This window comes from Chlamydotis macqueenii, chromosome 2 (assembly GCF_036417535.1).
Source record: "Chlamydotis macqueenii isolate bChlMac1 chromosome 2, bChlMac1.mat, whole genome shotgun sequence".
Taxonomy (NCBI): domain Eukaryota; kingdom Metazoa; phylum Chordata; class Aves; order Otidiformes; family Otididae; genus Chlamydotis; species Chlamydotis macqueenii.
In genome coordinates, this window is record NC_141557.1 from 68804188 (window position 1) to 68821594 (window position 17407).

General features: G+C 38.5%; 1 protein-coding gene across 5 annotated transcripts in view; it reads right to left on the reverse strand.

Annotated features, from left to right (window-relative positions):
* Positions 1-779: 779 nt before the first annotated feature.
* The window catches only part of NUP153 (nucleoporin 153), a 46046-nt gene continuing 29418 nt past the window's right edge, over positions 780-17407 (reverse strand). For 4 of the 5 annotated variants that reach the window (XM_086740201.1, XM_086740199.1, XM_086740198.1 and 1 more), the window contains 11 exons: positions 16559-16696; positions 15690-15782; positions 15361-15451; positions 14951-15070; positions 12110-12715; positions 9966-10160; positions 8036-8878; positions 5904-6272; positions 3886-4158; positions 2359-2518; positions 780-1890 (listed from right to left, as the gene is read on the reverse strand). In XM_086740201.1, coding sequence (XP_086596327.1) covers positions 1812-1890; positions 2359-2518; positions 3886-4158; positions 5904-6272; positions 8036-8878; positions 9966-10160; positions 12110-12715; positions 14951-15070; positions 15361-15451; positions 15690-15782; positions 16559-16696 — 2967 coding nt within the window. In that variant the 3' untranslated portion in view covers positions 780-1811. The remainder of the gene's footprint in view (positions 1891-2358; positions 2519-3885; positions 4159-5903; positions 6273-8035; positions 8879-9965; positions 10161-12109; positions 12716-14950; positions 15071-15360; positions 15452-15689; positions 15783-16558; positions 16697-17407) is intronic. The other variant, XM_086740200.1, reaches the window with a different exon arrangement.

Consider the following 17407-nt stretch of genomic DNA (forward strand, 5'->3'; position numbering starts at 1 on the left):
AGTCTAGTTGCTGAATATTTTCTATTTACAGAAATAGCGATTGGAGGTCTACACATGTAAGACTCCTATGAAAACAGAAGTTAGCCTTTGTCCTCCTGTCATGTCTAGTTCATGGTTAGCAAAGATCTTATTTTGTAATACCAGCAGCACCTGGTGCTGTGCACATGCTGAGCAGCAGTGGGGTGAATGTCAGGAGTGCTAGCAAAAAAAAACCCAGCAACACCTCTGGAGACATGTAAATCTTATGCAACTTACACAGCTCTTTTCAATTCTAGCAGCAGCAAGCAATCAGATCTCAACTACAAACCATATGCTTCGGCTTAGTACACAGTTCAGGTGTGGTCCCCAGACAAACGAGAACATTTTCCCGTCATGTCACTAGAATAATGATGTTCTCCAAGAAGCTCTTCCAACTGGTACAAAAGTGGAAAAACCCCAAATTACGCACAATTGCTTGTAGTTTTTCCTCTTCAATTAGAGTGCTGGTGAATGTTTGTAACATTATGTTTTAGATTTTTTTTTTTAATAGCTCTATAAAAAGGAATTGCAACCACTGGAGACAGACAGCTAATAGACTGACATACAGCTCTGAGTTTAAGTCTACAATAAAACTCTCCTTCCTAACACTGAGTGTTAACTAGTTTAAAATCCTCTACGAATCAGCGTCAGTGTCTGCCACAAAGCAGAGGCTGGAGGAAGCATTTGACCGCTCAGGTTGAGTGCATCATCTTGTACAGTTACAGCTGCAGATGCCTTCATGGAGAGTTAAGACTGCCAGACAATATTTCATAGTTTTTATTGATGGCATTTATCCCATGGTTTAACATGTTAATTATACTGTAATAAACATGGCTTTAATATTAAACTTTTCCTTATTATCCAAAGTCACCACAGTCCATTTCAGTAAATATAAAAATATATACTTAATACTTTGTACAATACTGGTTTTTGGTCCAAACAAAAATGGATCAGAAAAGCCAATAAACTTACTTTAAGAATTCCCAATTTTAAAGATTTTCTAAATGGATTTAGGCAACTTTGAATAATGGGATTTACATAAAATCTGAGACAATACTAAACAAAAATGGCCGTAACACACAAAATTAAAATTTCCATTTCACATTTCATTTGTTATGCCAAAAAAGTACAGAGAGAAACAAAATTGTATTTACACATGTTTCATAATAAAATAACAAAGGTGAGACAGATGATAAAGGGCTGTAAGAATGAAAATATAGAAATAGCATATAATTATTAAATGAAGAACTACAGATCTAACAAGTCCTTAGCATGGATCATCCTTTAATCAGTCTTCCTCTATCAGAAAATTTTAGTGCACGATACACCCAAACTCACTCACTTCACACATACACCAGCACAAACTCAGCATAGAAATCATTCGTTACCAACATTCTCTACTCTATACAGCATCGCTCGCTGATATTATAATTACAAGTTTGAGGCGTCAGTAAACGCAGATGAGCGCACATAGTGGTGCAGATGAAGAGGTATTGTACAAGCCATTCTCTGTGCAGGCTCTACTCACGGCTACAGCCAGACCATACCGAGTCAGTGAAAGAAGTAACTTGCTTGAGTCTGAAATAGTTTTGCTTGAGAACGGCCCTGTTGCCAACTTTGATCGTTACCAAAAAAATCTTAACGGGGGGAGAGGAAAGGGAAGGAAAGGGCAGCAGAGTTTCTTATTCCTTTAGGCAGATCTGACTTCAGCTAACCCAGCATGAGGTACGATCCCAACAACTGAACAATGCAGGGCAGCAGCTGCTTCGGAAGTTGCGTTACCAATCGGGCGATTATTTTCTACGTCTAACTGCAGTCTTTATCTTCCGGCCAGAAACTGAAGATCCAGAGAAAACATTTTTCCCATTAGTCCTATCAAAAGAAATCAGTAGTTCAGAGTTTAGGACAGTGTAGCTGAAAAATCAGTAGCAGCACTGAGCAGATGTTCCAGAACAACTGTTTCATAGTCTGGTCTCACTAGTTATCAGCTGCCAACAAATGGCATACGATGAACAGGAGGAAGAGAGTTCCAGAAACCAAAAGCTATTAAATGTGTCTCATTCAGAAGGTAAGTAGCAGCACAATGGCTAGGTATGGATCTTACCTTTCAAGAACGAGAGAATTTTGCCTATGTTGACGTGTGGTATTTTCTGACAACTAGGCTCCTTTAAAGATACCGTTGCTTTGTTAGCCAGTCAGGCTAATGCAAGAAGGATGCCCAGTTTAGTTTCCGACTCCAAGGTTCATCTGAATACCTCGTGATTTAACAGCAGCAGAGGCTGAACATATGTCCACTGATATTACCCGAAGCTCAAGTGAAATTCTGATTTGGTCTCTTACCCCACTGTAAATGCTGGAGGCTGGCTGAACGAAAATCCTGAAGAGCCAGAAGGCTGTGCCGGTGCTGCTGGTGCAGGAGGATTTGCACCAAAAGTAAATACTCCAGGATTATTTGGAAAGTTGAAATTAGAAGTATTACTTCCAAACTGGAATACAGAACCTGGGAAGATGGGGTGGAAGCAGAAGGGAATAAGACAGTTGTAATTTGAGTTCATCCTTTCCAGCAAAATCCTCACCTTATTCCCACTATCTTTAATGATTTTTTATTTATTTATTTATTTGTTTATTTAACAGATCACTCAAGATGACAGAGTTGGGGGTGGGGGGATGCACCAGAAGTGCCAGATTACTACAAGAACAGTACACAGAAGAACTCATTCACTTTTATAAGAATCATAAAGGGATCCTTAAAGTAACACTGCTGGCACACTGATAAGTTGTTTTCTAACTTCTGTACCACCATTAAGTTTATACGTGTGCATTCTGAAATGTATTAAAGTCTTAAATGACAGTATTGAATCATGTAGATTTATATTTAAGTAAACTTCCTTGTGTTCATGCAGTTCATCTGGGGTCTCCCTTTCATTTAATGTGCTAACACAGCACCTCATCTCTTAATAAATAAATAAATCAATCAATCAATAAATAAATCCTACTGTTGAAGTAACTGCTAAGCAACACAGACAATCCAGGGAGATTTTTATCTTTAATAATGAAAGACTGACTGAGTAACACGGTGTGCCAACTAATCTACTGATTAGTACAAAAATGTTACTTTTAATGGAGGCTAAACTTCTGGAGGTAAAAATTCTGAGAGGGAAAAGAGGATGCTTTTCCCTTTAAGTTTTTGACGTGATATCAAATACATATGTTCTGGCAGTGTGTTTTTCTTTTTTAATAATTACTAGTGTGGAACAAGTTTTTCTTACACTTAAATTATAAGGATCATTGCCTGCCCCCTTCCCACGGTATTTTATACTTCGCTAGTAAAAAGAACTTTAAATAAAACCTTAACCCATCAATGCTTAAAAATAATTCTGACCAATATTCTTATACAACAAAGCCCCCAGTCCAAACAAGTTGCCAAAGCCTGTTAACAAAGTCAGATAACTAAGAACCACTCTAACAAATAAAAAATTAATTTTGCAGTGCTTCTGCCATTCTGGTTTGTACAATCTTACCAGTGACTACTCCCTGGTTTTCAACACTTCCTTTTAATCGCTAGATTTCTCAAGAAAATAAACCCCAATATTTAGAAGCAGGGTTGCAACCTCCATGTCTGCTAAGTCTCTGGTGGACAAGGCTTACTGTGAAGCTGGCATCCCTATGGCACATCCTCCACAGTAAGGAGCGAGATACAAATGACTTAACTCTGTACCCATTATTTTCATGGAGGGCAATTCTTACAGTTAAAGATGTGCGCAAGGCAGAAGTCATCTTTCTCCACATTTTAGGGTGCACTTCACGAAAAATAAAATTAAAATATAATCTTTCAGACCAAAAGGGAAGAGGATGCTCAGCACTCACCAGCACTGGGGGTACCAGAGCCAAACCCTGGCTGCTGGGTCGCTTGCTGTCCGAACACAGAGGGCTGAGTACTGCTCGTCACTGAGCCGAAGGCAGGAGGAGCAGGCTGAGCGCCAGCTGAAAACAACGTTGTTGACAGCGATCCAAAACTTGGAGCGCTTGGCTGGCTGGACCCTTGGCTCTGGCCAAATGCTGGTGGCTGGCTGGCGCCAAATGCTGGGCCAGCAGCAGGCGCAGAAGGCCCGGAGCCAAACAGAAAAGAAGAGGACGACCCTTGGGGAACAGAAGAGAAATGTCAGTATAGGCAGGTTTTTTCAACCCCACAAGAATGAATCTAGAAACAAAGGTTCTAAAACGTGATGTTTCCCAAGCCTTGAATGAGCTGAATACTCATCTTAATTTCAAACTAACTGTGGACTATATAAAGCAATTACTACATCAGCCATAACAGGAATTACACCTTTTCTTGTAAGTAACATGAGAAACACCAAGTTTATGAGAGTCAGACAAAATTAAATCTCAAACAGATTGGTTGTCTGGACTGAAACTGCTGTGTTAATATTCATGTTCTAGAAACGGATTCCCACAAATAGTACATTTTAATTTGTATTTACAAAAAGCGGTTTATATCAGACATGGAGAATATTCATTCAAATTGTATTTTTCAAGCAAAGCAAAATACAGCTCCCGATTTATTAGGATCAGAAGAACATTAATCTTTCTTGTCAGCAACTGCACCGCTCCGTGCCCCAAGTCTTTACCATTATCAACTTCCAGGGGCCAAATCAAGCTTGCAGTGATCTCTCTGTACTAAAGAACTCAGTTTAGCAGAGTTATGCTCAACGCAACATCAACAGACAACCAGCTCATCTGTTTAGCTGCTTTGGTTCTGCATGGCCAGCAGAAATAACAAAATGAAAATATGTGACTGAACAGTGACTCTGAACATACACAGCAGATCTGCTATGCAAAAGGGGATATTTTAAACAGCACTATTAATGCAATTTAGAGCAGCCTTCATGCAACAGAAAATACCCTCTATTGCACCATAACTTGGAATGGCTGACTGTTTTTCTTTCCAAGAAGATGAACAGATATAAAGTAAAAGTTAGCACAGGCTTCTGCATTAAAAAAAAAATCCTTTGTAAAGACACTTGAAATATGGTGTCACCTACTAACGAAATTACACTGAAAATTACTGATTTGTAAGCAGGTTAAATTGATCTGCTGGTTGATTTAGGACTCTTTTCTCTCTGTTTCTGATAGACAAAAAAGAATGCAAATTTAATTTCTGTGAATGACCAGGTTAAGCAATCAGATCAAACTAGACTAAGTCTCTTCCTCACAGGTTCAATTTTATTTCCAATGTACTGCTGAGCTAGCAGGAATGCAGATGATTTGGCTGATTTAGTCTTGTGCCATACTACTAAATTTATGCAGTGCGGTAATGAACATAAAACATTAAGAAACTTTAGATTCTTGTCTCTGCCTTCTCTAAATTGCTAGAAAATTAACAAACACTGGCCATAATGCTTATTAGAAACCAATCCTTAAGCAGCAGCAATTGCATGTAGAGGTACTGTCTTTATATAGACTTGTGAAGGAAGGATTTTGTAAACCCTGACATTATTTATAACACTTGACAGCTTTAGGTATGGGAAAGGAGAATCAGGAAAGCTGTAATTCATTGACTTCTAACCGTAAGCACTGGACTGATAGTGAGAAGGAGGAAACTATCGTTCTCATGGTGAAAAGCTCCTACACAAATTGAAATCAAGTACAGTGTTGTCCTTTGCATAAAGCAAGGCTGCTGCCATTTCAGTCTTAAACTGTATTTCCCATACTGACTGTGAAAAACTGAGCCCCAATTTATATTGTTGAATATAAATACTCAGTATTTTTCTCTACTTCCGTGCATTTGGCCTACACATTCTCCAAAGTAAAATATTCATGAAACTGTATTTCCTTGGTCCACTGTGTAATGGCAAACACGAGAAGAGCATCTGTTTAAATTGTACCTGTTGAACTTGATGTGGTTGTGGCTCCAAAGGTAAAGCCTGAATTTGCTGCATTGGTGCTGCTGGCTCCTGAACCAAAGAGAAATGAAGTAAGAGTCGTGCCGGTGCTGGAAGATGTAGTTGCTGGTTTGTTTTCTTGAGAGAAGCCAAATGATTGAGATGCTGCAGATTCTGCAGAATTGCCAAAAACAGAGCTGCTCACAGTGTTGCTGGGTTGTCCAAACACAAACGGAGCAGGAACTGGCTGAGGGTTTGAGGAAGAGATGGCGCTGCCAAACACACTGCTGCTGTTGGCTGAAGTGGTGGCTACAGCTGTACTGGAGGAACTAGAGCTCAAGAAGCTGAAGGATGGCTTTGCTGCTCCTTGATCTGAGAGGAAGAACAGCACATTATCCACCACAGAAATGCCAAACAAAGTACAGCAAATAGAGTCTTGTTTCAATCACCATACAGAGAGCAGTCCTGAGTGACACCTCAACTACTATTCCAGCTACTGTCACTTACATAAAGATCCAGATCTAATATCCTGATTGCTGCCACCCACAATTAAAGGAATGGAAGAACTGTGAAGAACAAGGACACCACTGCAGTCTGGGCTTCAGTTGTTACAAACACTGGGCAATGGCTGTCATTACCTGAACCAGTATTATTAACCAGTTCTTCTGAACTCTTCAAACAAAAATACACTTCAGATGTTCTTTGAAGAACTACATCAATCACCTGTAATAGTTTTATGGCTTTACTCCGTGGAGTATTGAAAAACACAGTGATACAGTTTCATTAGGAGCTTGTTTGAAAAGCTGCAGGCACAGGGCTATAGTGAAGTTAAGGAAAGCTTACCACCCTCCAGCCTAACTCTTCCAAGCTTAAGTTCTTTGTACTTAAGTATCTGCAAGACCTGCTTTTAGGAGCAACAGAGAGCAACCCTCCATTAAGACCACTGTTATAAAGTACTGTTATAAAGTACATTTTACACGCTTAAAATAAGAGATGACTTTTAAAGTCATTCTTCAGCTTTCCCTAAGCTGCTGGTCTAATTCTAATGATTAATTTGTGATCTTGCTTTCAGTTTCCCACTATCTTTTTCTCCCAGCAGTTATGGAGAGAGTTATGGGCCCTTTTCATCTATGTCATTTTTAAGGGACTATATTCTTAAGAACATTTGTTAAAATTTTCTTTGGCACAAAATACTCCATCAAATTTCCACAACTAAACCAAACTCCGGAACTTTACCTGGCAGGTAAAAAAACCAAAAAAAAAAACCAAAAAAACCAAAACAAAAAAAAAAACCACACACCCAAAACCAAACCAACCAAAACAAACCCAACCTCACCCCCCACAACCATCTCTCCTCCCCCAAAGCCCACAATCCTTCAGAAACCTGTCTGTTCAGAAGCAGTTCAACCTAAGAATACTGTGATTAAAACCAGTATAACCCTATGTACTGCTTTTATTCAGGGTTACTTACTGGTGTCCTTTTCCATATCACCTCAGAAGTTAGAAACTAATTCTGTTCTCTAAAACACAGTTGCTAAGTCATACAAATGGAATTTAACAACCAGAGTTTTTCCACGCAGTGATCATCACTGAAGAACTTTACACCTCCACTGCAGAGTCTCAACAAATTAAAGGAATACGAAACTGTAATATCTATGAAGTTATTTTTATACCTTTGTAGCAGTAGTGAAACAGCGGTAAGCCCTGTGCCATAGCTGCAAGTACACAGGAACAAGATACTCCCTCTCTCATCCCCTTTCACTATGGAAAACAATGCTAGCACAAGGTCTCTATACTGCACCATACTATAGATTTTATCACCAGCTGTGCTCCTACCACTGAGACAATACAACTTCTGCGCTCATATAAGAAGCAACACAGGTTCCTTAAGGAATATTGATTTTTTTTGTTTAAACATAGTGTTAAAACTCATTGAAATCTAAAAAGGACTTGCTACATATTGTCTACACATCAACAACCAGAACTAAAGACAGGCTGCAACTACTAATTAAGCCCTTTTTAAAGCTCTAATGCATTAATGTATCAAATCCCATAGATTTTTGTCCAGTATGGCTTCAGAGGTATTCTTTCATGGACACAAGCAGACAAGCGAAGACAAAAGACATTCCATTTACCTGAAGTACTGGTTGGTGCTCCAAATGCAAAAGATGGCTTTGCCTGCTCAGTCTCCTTCTCCGATGGTTTAACAAAACTAAAATTGAATATAGGTTTTGCTGTGCTCTCCTCTTTGGTATGCTCAGCCATCCCAGCTGAAAAGACAGGTTGTGACTTTAACTCTTCACTGTCAGCTTTCTTTCCAAATGTTAATGGAGCAGCAGAAGGGACAGAGTCCTGTTTCTCTTCTGTCCTTTCCAAAACAAACTGTGAGGCAGGTGCAGACTCCACATTGCCAAAAGAGAAGCCTCCCTTTGTTGAAAGAGCTTCATCCTTTTTCTCATCTGACTTCTTAAATGTAAAAGCAGGTGAAGCTACCTCCTTTTCTGCCACAGTTCCAAAAGTGAAGCCACTGACTCCGGTTTTATTGTCACTGGTAGCTACGGAAGAAGTAGAACTCTTGCCAAAACCAAAGCCTCCCAAAACTGGTTCCTCTTTCTTTTCCTGCTGTCCCAGGCTCGCTGTCCCAAACTGAAATGTTGAAGGAGCCTGATTGCTTGTAGATGGAACTCCAAAAGTAAAACTGTTACTTTTACCTTCTTTTGTACTGTCTTCTGATTTAGAGTCTGAGGAAGAAACTCCAAATTTGAAGTCCCCTGAACTAGCAGGAAACTTAAATCCCCCAGTCACAATGTTGGAGGATGCAGATTCAGATGCAATGCCAAACTTGAAGCTCCCCTGTTCTCCGAATTTAAAATTTCCTGTGTTACCTAACGTATGAGAAGATTCAGAGGAGGATGACTGGACACCAAATGTAAATGATGGCATTGCAGCATTTGTGGACACAGTAGCAGTACTAAAACCTGCAGAAATAAGTGATAATGTTAAGTTTGCAATATATGATGGGCTATATGTAATAGGCTTTAGCTGCATGGTTGGAATTCCAGTTCTGAACTTCCCAGAGTCAAAACTGTTTAAAAAACCCAAACAAACAAACTACAAAACTAATAAGAAAACTCCACGCTTCCTCTCTACCTACACCTTTTTGCAATGCTATTCTTCTGTCCACCACTTGGCTTTGAAAAGTATACTGTTAACTTCTCTGAAATATCATGCTTGTAGTCTAAACTCCAAATGAACAACATATAAGGCTTTGTCATGGTTTAACCTCAGTAGGCAACTAAGTACCACACAGCCACTTGCTCACCCTGCTGCCTGCCTGGTGCGATGGGGAGAGAATCAGAAGAGTAAAAGTAAGGAAACTCATAGGTTGAGATAAGAACAGTTTAATGACTGAAGTAAAGTAAAACAAAATAATAATACTAATTGTAATGAAAGGAAAACAACAAAAAGAGGGAGAAACAAAACCCATGACAAACAGGTGATATAACTGCTCATCACCTGCCAACGGACACCCCAGCCAGTCTCTGAGTGACTGCCACCCCTAGGCCAGCTCTCCCTAGTTTATATGCTGAGCTTGATGTCATATGATATGGAATATCCCCTTGGCCAGTTTGGGTCAGCTGTCCTGGCTGTGCCCCCTCCCAGCTTCTTGTGCACCTCCAGCCTTCTGGCTGGCAGTGCATGAGAAGCTGAAAAGTCCTTGCCTTAGTACTTCTTAACAACAATGAAAACACCAGTGTGTTATCAACATTATTCTTATACTAAATCCAAAACACAGCACCATACTAGCTACTAGGAAGAAAACTAACTCTATCCCAGCCAAAACCAGGACGGGCTTGTAAAGAACAACTACGTCATTAATAGAAGCCTTTCTCTAAAAAGTGGAATCTTTTTCTAGGGAAAGGGTGTGGAAATATCAGCACATTACATTACTAAAGCAATATTCCGACAGGAAAAATGAACAATTTTGCCAAATAAAAATAAATTGTGCTCAGAGAAAAGAGAAATTGCAGAATGTACACCTTCGTTTTTCTTGTTAAGTATTACCTTTGAGCTCTGCTTTAGTGCCTGGCTTTGCACTTTCACAGGCTACACATTTTGTGGCTTCTGCTTTGTTTTGGACCAAGCAGACCTCACAATCCCAGCTTCCTTCGGGCTTCTTGAACTTGTCTAAATCCAGGAATCCTCCAGAAGAAGCAGAAAATGCAGAAACGCTGCTACTTGTCACAGGCACTGAACTCCCTGAGAAATAAGCAAGACAGTTAATCATCCTGCTTAAATGATAAAGTGAACATGAACTTTTACGGAACTCTTAAATGCTCACTAAATTACAAAAGAGACAAAGGTAACAGTAAAAAACCAAACTACAAGTTAATTTCAGTAAAAATCAATCTGAGAATGTAAACAATATTTTTCTTTATATTCTACATATGATTTTAAGCACAAATCAAACAAATTACATTTAAAAAGCAACTGTAGCTCATACAATACAGCAACACAGCCTATTTCAGATGTAAATGAAAGGTGCTGTGGTCAACTAAAACTACAAAATTAATTTCTGGTGACATGACATGAGTAACCCATAGTCAAAGTTAACACCACTCAAGTTAATGATCACTGTTAAGTGATGCAAGGTTGAGAATTTATCAGAATGATTAATCACCAAATCCCAAAGACAAGACATGTTCAAAACTACACCGTGACCAAAGAAAAAAAAAAAGAAAAAGAAAAAAAGAAAAAAGAAAAAAAGAAAAAAAAAAAAAGGGAGGAACTCAAAGTTTCCAAACCCATAACTCTGTGTTCAGTACACAAGCTACACTGTGTAGAAACCTCTACAAAGACGCCTGAAAGATTATGCTTGCCTTTGATTTTTGTCCCCTGTAAAGGAAAAGATGTCACTTGATGTTGCACTGCAACAGAAACCTTCAGCTCCGTAAGTGTGATGACTGAAGTGGACGTCCAGAAGGCACAAAACCATCACATAACTGTCATGTTCACCTACAGTTTTAAACTACTGAGAGCGGTTTTCAAGAAAGGCAGAAGATAATGTCTCATATTCAAAACAGAAACAGGGATGTGTCTTTTCTTCCACAGCACATCCAGACAATATTTACTTTCTCATTTACTTGCCTTGCTCTTCCCCTTGACAAATGTAATACAACTGCAACTCTCTGCACCACAATGGCCATGGCAAACCCCTGACACTTCCAAAATTCCTCCTTGCAATGGCTAGAGTCTTAGAGAGAAGTGCCAGCTGATCACTCTGAGGCTGAAAGTCCCTGAGAGTAAGCTCTCTCTGAAATGCATTATCTTATCTGAAGAAATTCCACTCTTACTGTACAGGATGATTTTAAAAGTCCAATCTAGCAACTCTTAGATTCTGCCCCCAGCCCCGACCCCCGAAATACCTGCAAAGGTGTTTTTTGACATAATAGTATATTAAATGATGTTAAGAGTCAATGTAAGGTAACACTGAAATAATTATTTCTGCTTTAAAAACAACACACTCACCACATTCAAAAGCAATTACAATCACATATAACGGGAAACTACTCAGTGCTGCATTGAAGAAGGCACCCACCTCCCCAAGGTCTGGGAGGACCATGACCTTACAGAACAGGGTCACTCATGTTCTGGAAGGCTAACACTGGCCTTCATAGGCATAGCTAAACACACAGTTTTGTTTTAGCTTACGCAACTAGTTAAAGACTACACTGTCTTGAAATGTGGCTTCATACTTCTGCTCAGTTGCACACAAATGCTGACTGGAGACATTTTTGGCCATGTTCTGTAAACACTGTGTCTACTTATATTTTGAAACAGGAAATAAAGTAATTTTTAACTCTTTCTATGGAGTTCACATTTTTCCCCAATGAAAATGAGTAAATTTGTTTTAAGTTAATTAAGGCATCCAGTTTAGTCATCTTTCCTCACCAGCTGCAAAGCAGGGTATATTTGCTTCAATTCAACTCTGCACTAATACATGTCACAATCAGTTCAATTCATGTGACAGGTTGGAATCTGGGCCAAGACCCCAAAAGTGCCTGTAACCATTCCTGCAGACAGGCACTAATCCATCCTGTCTGGCATACAGCTACGCTGCTGAAAATATTTTTTATATGCAACATATTTTATTCTGTAAAGAATGCACAGAGTCTGAGATTGAAACAAAAGAAAAGAGAAGAACACACCTGGTTTCTCAGATTCACAAGCTACACATTTGCTGTCTTCTGCCTTATTTGATACAAGGCACACCGTACAGTCCCAAGAGCCTTTTGGCTTCTTAAATTTGTCTCCAAACCCCAGAGTGACTGTTGTGTCAGTGCTGCTGGAGGAGGATGTGACTGTCACCGAGTTGTCTGGGACCACTGGCAATGTCAGAGTGGGCATTACTCCTGTTCCCGGTTTTGGTGTCTCACATGCTATACATTTTGTAGCTTCGGGTTTGTTCTGGACCAGGCAGGTATCACAATCCCATGTGTTGGGTGTTGTTTTAGATTTGTCCTCAAGGCCCAATGTCCCTGCTGTAGGGACTGCTGCATTAGAGGTGATACATTGATTTGAGCTTATCGTCTGTTTCGTACTCTCAACTGTTGACACTTGACATGTTACACATTTGCCATCTGTGGTTTTGTTTTGCAGACATGGGTCACATGTGTCAGACTGCCAAAATGAGGATGCTTGTTTAGAGGTTTCTTTACCTGCAGAAAAACTACTTATTGCAGGCCTTGTATAGACCACTGTACTTGTAACAGGCTGTGCAGATGTAGAGGAGTGTGTTTTCACAGACGTAAAGCCTAGAAGAAGAAAAAAAACAAACACAAGAAGAGATCTTACTGATAAAGCAGTACCCCCACTACACGTAAGTTACAATACTAACGGCATAAATTTAAACCAAGTGCCAATGGTTACAACTATACCTTCTGACTAACTGCAAGAGGAAGTCCCTGGAATTCTTATCTAAAGGGATGAAATGTCATATGCTGCACTGGGACATGACAGAGCATTTATTTAAAGCTTGTGTTGTGGTTTAGCTCTAGTCACCAACACCAGTTTCCCGCTCACCCTCCCCAGCTGGATGGGGGAAGGAATTGGGAAGAAAAGAAAACCTGTGGGTTGAGATGAAGACAGTTTACTAGAATAGCAAACGGAAAATGACAATAACAACAGAATATAAGGATACTAAAATATGTAAAATTAACAATGCACAATTTCTCACCACCCGATGTCCCAGTGACTGATACAGCCCGTCCCAAGCAGTGATCACGGAAACGAAACTGAGCAGCAAGCAAAGGAGCAAAAGGGAGCCAGCAAGGGAGAGGAAGTGAGATGCCCCGCCCCCCTTTCCCCTCCCCCCACCACAGGCAACCCCCACTTATATACTGAGCATGACATTTATGGCATGGAATACTCTCTCTGGCCAGTTTGGATCAATTATTCTGTCTATATCCCTCCCAGCTTCCTGCACCAGCACATCAGTGAGACCTGGAAAGTCAGACAGTGTCCTTGGACTAACTAGCAACAACTCATATCATCAGTGTGTTTATCAACATTCTTCACATACAAAATCCAAAACACACCAGCTACTGAGAGGAAAATTAACTCCATCCTTGCTGAAACCAGGACAGCTTGACTTAACTTTTCATTTCCAATAAAGTTTTAGATACAAATCTTCACTGGTAGATACAAGTGTGAACAAAGAGTCCTAAAAGCTGACTGTTTGTCACAGACTCTAAATAATCCATTTTCACTTTAAGACACCATGCCCAACTGAATGAAATTTCTAAAGCTATTTCTGCCATAGTAGATGGCTCACATTTACTTTAGTAGCTGTACAAGAGTTAGTACTCAGAGTAGCAATCCACATGGTATTTCCTCACAGATATCCAGTATTAATTAATAAAAATTAAGACAGTAGAACAATTGTTTATATATAATCTCTGTTCAAAATGCACTGGAGACAGGCCAACTCCTTATCTAAAGGTGCCAATTTTAACAGAAAAGAACCATCACCAATATGGAAACACTAAAAAAAATGCTATGGCAATGCATCTTAAATAGCAACACAAATTACTTGTAAAGCTACAACAAAGACTTTATTTTTTTTACTATTATGCTGGTTTGGGATTAGTTTTGGTTTTGTTTTGTTTTTTTTTTATATGAGAAGTGGAGTGTTTGAACACTGTGGATTTAAACCTGCTTCTCTTAAACTGATAAAGAAAATCAAAGTCACTTCACTCATAGGTCTTTCTTTAAACAAAACACACTGTATTTTCTCTCACTTAGCTCTTTCCAATATAAAAAGGCGCTATCTTCTTAAGAAGTATATAGATTTGTCACTTCACAAAAAAAGTCCTGATGCAACTGAAGGCTTATGGGAAAAGAGAAAAATCCAATAAAGTCCTTTTTCTTAAAACAAAAAATATCATCTACACACATGCACACTTTATTAAAACAGTTGCAAACAATTGCAATTGCTTAAAAATAAAAATCAGTGAAACAAGCCCACTTCTGCTTAAAATTTACATTTGAATCCATACTAACTTACAATTTAAGGCCAAAAGATTTGCAGCTTTTGAAACATCTTTAGGAATGAAACTGTCTTTACTATTCCTTATTTCCAAGGATGGTAAAGGTGGGAGAGAAATGTTTCTAAAGCATTTTACAAACACCTCCGTTCCAAATCCATAAATTTTATTTATTTAAAGTGAAACACTGATTATTTGGCTAATTATCTTTATACTTCATTTACAATTACATCGTAACACATAAGGAAGAAGTAATGCATCTGATTTAAAGTTGTAGTTTTCCTTTCAGCTATATAAAAGCCACTTAGAATAGAAGGGGACATCCAGCCTAACAGATGCAGCGTTTAACATAAAGCTCTCCTTATGTTTGTATTTATAGCTAATATTGCACTAATTGTGACAAAGCAGGGCTTTTTGTTGTTATGGTGGTGTTTTTTAAAAAAATGAATCCAGTTACACACTAGTGCAATTTTTGCAATATCTTTTAAAAGTTTATTATCTCACCAGGGCTTTTTAAAATGTCTAACACACTTCCTTCCTTCAAGAACTTTGCAGGTTTATAGGGGCCATTATATTCTTCTTTTTCTTCCTTCTTATTGCTGGTGCTGTTTACAACAGTGGTATCTTTAAAAAAAAAAAAAAACAAAAAAAAACACCTTTCACAAAGAAATCCATTTAAGAGATGCACATTTGCTAGAAACAAGAATTTCCAAGTTTCATGCTTCTTCTATAAGAATTTTCAAAATTCTACCTTGTTTACAACCGTTTATAATTACTGTTTGGTTAAAAGCAAATCTGTTACTGAAAACATGTTTTGCCTGGAATCGCTAATATGCTCAGAAAGGACTGAAGTACTATTTAATATACAAGAGAAAATCAGCACTTCTGATCCAAAATGATAAAATTTCTGTTACCTAGAGTAAGTAAGGACGTCACTGGTGTATCACTGGATCCAGAAAGTTCTGCTGATTTTACAACAGGAACACTAAATGTAAAACCGATCTGCTGTGAAAAGGAGAGATTCTTCAGGTTCAGAAAATAAAGAAACTTTAATCAAATTTCACACACAAATAAAAAAATGAAATCCAGTCTTCAAACTTTTGGTATACATGCTGGATGACAAATTACAAGCCAGAAACCTATATATTTGTTTTCTCCATTATTAGCGCCAATTCTGCTTTATTGTTCTGCAATATTCTACTAAAGGCTTGAGAAAAGGTTGAGCTTTACTTATTTTACTTACAGACAATGGAGGTAGCACTTCCGCCTCCGTAGATTTCACAATTGGAGATGAAAATCTGAACACAGGACTGCCAACATTACTTGCTGGTTGTACCTGCATTTTCAAAATAATTAAGGTTTGTCCTCTAAAAGGAAAACACCGTGGTGAAACAAGAGCAGCTACCTGAATTCACTAGTAGACATTCTGCAGTCAAGTTGGGAAATCTGACATCTGATATTTATTTCTAATCCACAGATAAGAGTTATAATAAAAGAAAATGAAGCTTGCAAGTGAGCCTATAGTACAGAATCATCAAAGCCAAATCCCACAAACCAAGAGAAAGAAACCTGAGATGCTACTTAGATCTAAATATATTAAATATATGGAAAAGCAGACCAGGCAGCTTAAGAACCTTAAACTAACTCAGCTCAACTGCAGTCAGAGCTTCAGCAAATACTTCAACATGTTAAAGCAGATATCTACTTCAAAACATACAAAAATATTTGAAATACTCTGGAACAGATGAACGTTTATTCTACTGCAATAACACTCCAAATTATTGCACCCCAGGCTCATATTCCACCTAGGCTTATATGACCATTAATGCTACCTCTAATTTAATAACTTAGCTTGGCATAAAATCCCAACAAAATTTCCATAGCATTTTTACAATTATGTTAACTAGAAGTTTGCAAAGTATAAGACTGACAGAGGCCGAATCAAAAACGTTACATCTCGCCCCAACTCTAAATCTGAATAAAACCCTGATTTATTCAACAGGATATAAACTAATTTTGGTTAGTTTCACAAGCACCATGGAATTAATGTGCAACAAAGTAGATGTATACTCATCCAAAAAAAAGTAGTCACAATATACAATGAAGATTTACCTTATTCATCACTGCCGTGGAAACTGTGCTTGGTGACGATGAGACAGGAGTACTGGCAAGAAAACTGAAGTTGAACGAAGCCAGCGACACAGTACTGATGGGTAGGGGAATTTTTGGTAGTGCTGGTTCTTCCACTTCCTAGGTGTAAATTTTAATCTGTGTAAATTTTAAATTTTTCTCTTTCTTTAAAGAAGTTGTAAACTTTTGTTTTTCTCTGTTACAAGATATACTACTTTCCTACCCTGTCCTGCCCTTAACTTCTTAACAAAGTTAAATATAAGGGAGATCTATAGATTAAGAAAAAGTAAGTTTTCAAAAGGAATCCAAACCTCCCCACCTCAGTCTGCCACGGTTATTTTAATTTATGGCAGGTCTGGTTCCATGTGATACTACATTCATCACCTGTCCAGTAAGAATACTGAAATTTAGCTCAAAATTCTTACCTGTGCAGAACAGAGAGGTGCACAGATCAGATTTTTGTTTTCTATACTTTAGTTAATAAAGATCTAGACAAAGATCATCCTTCAAAATTCCTCTTGCAAAATTAGGGAGGACAGTTGCCAAAGCTTCTGAAGTTGCTACTGCAGTGAGCTTGGAAAAAGATGATGTTTAAAGAAGTTTGTGGGTTCCTTAGAGACCCGAAACCAAACCAAAGCAGAGAACACCAAAAAAAAAGAAAGCCTGACTAGCAGCATAGAAGATCACACTCTGGTAAATCTAGTCCATATCATGTATTGGGATGCAAATTTAAAACTCGGAAACCACTCTATCTGAAAAACTTCTGGTCTTATCCTTGCCTTTTAAACTATCTGATTACCAAGACTAGTTAGGGTTTAAATTGGAATAGCC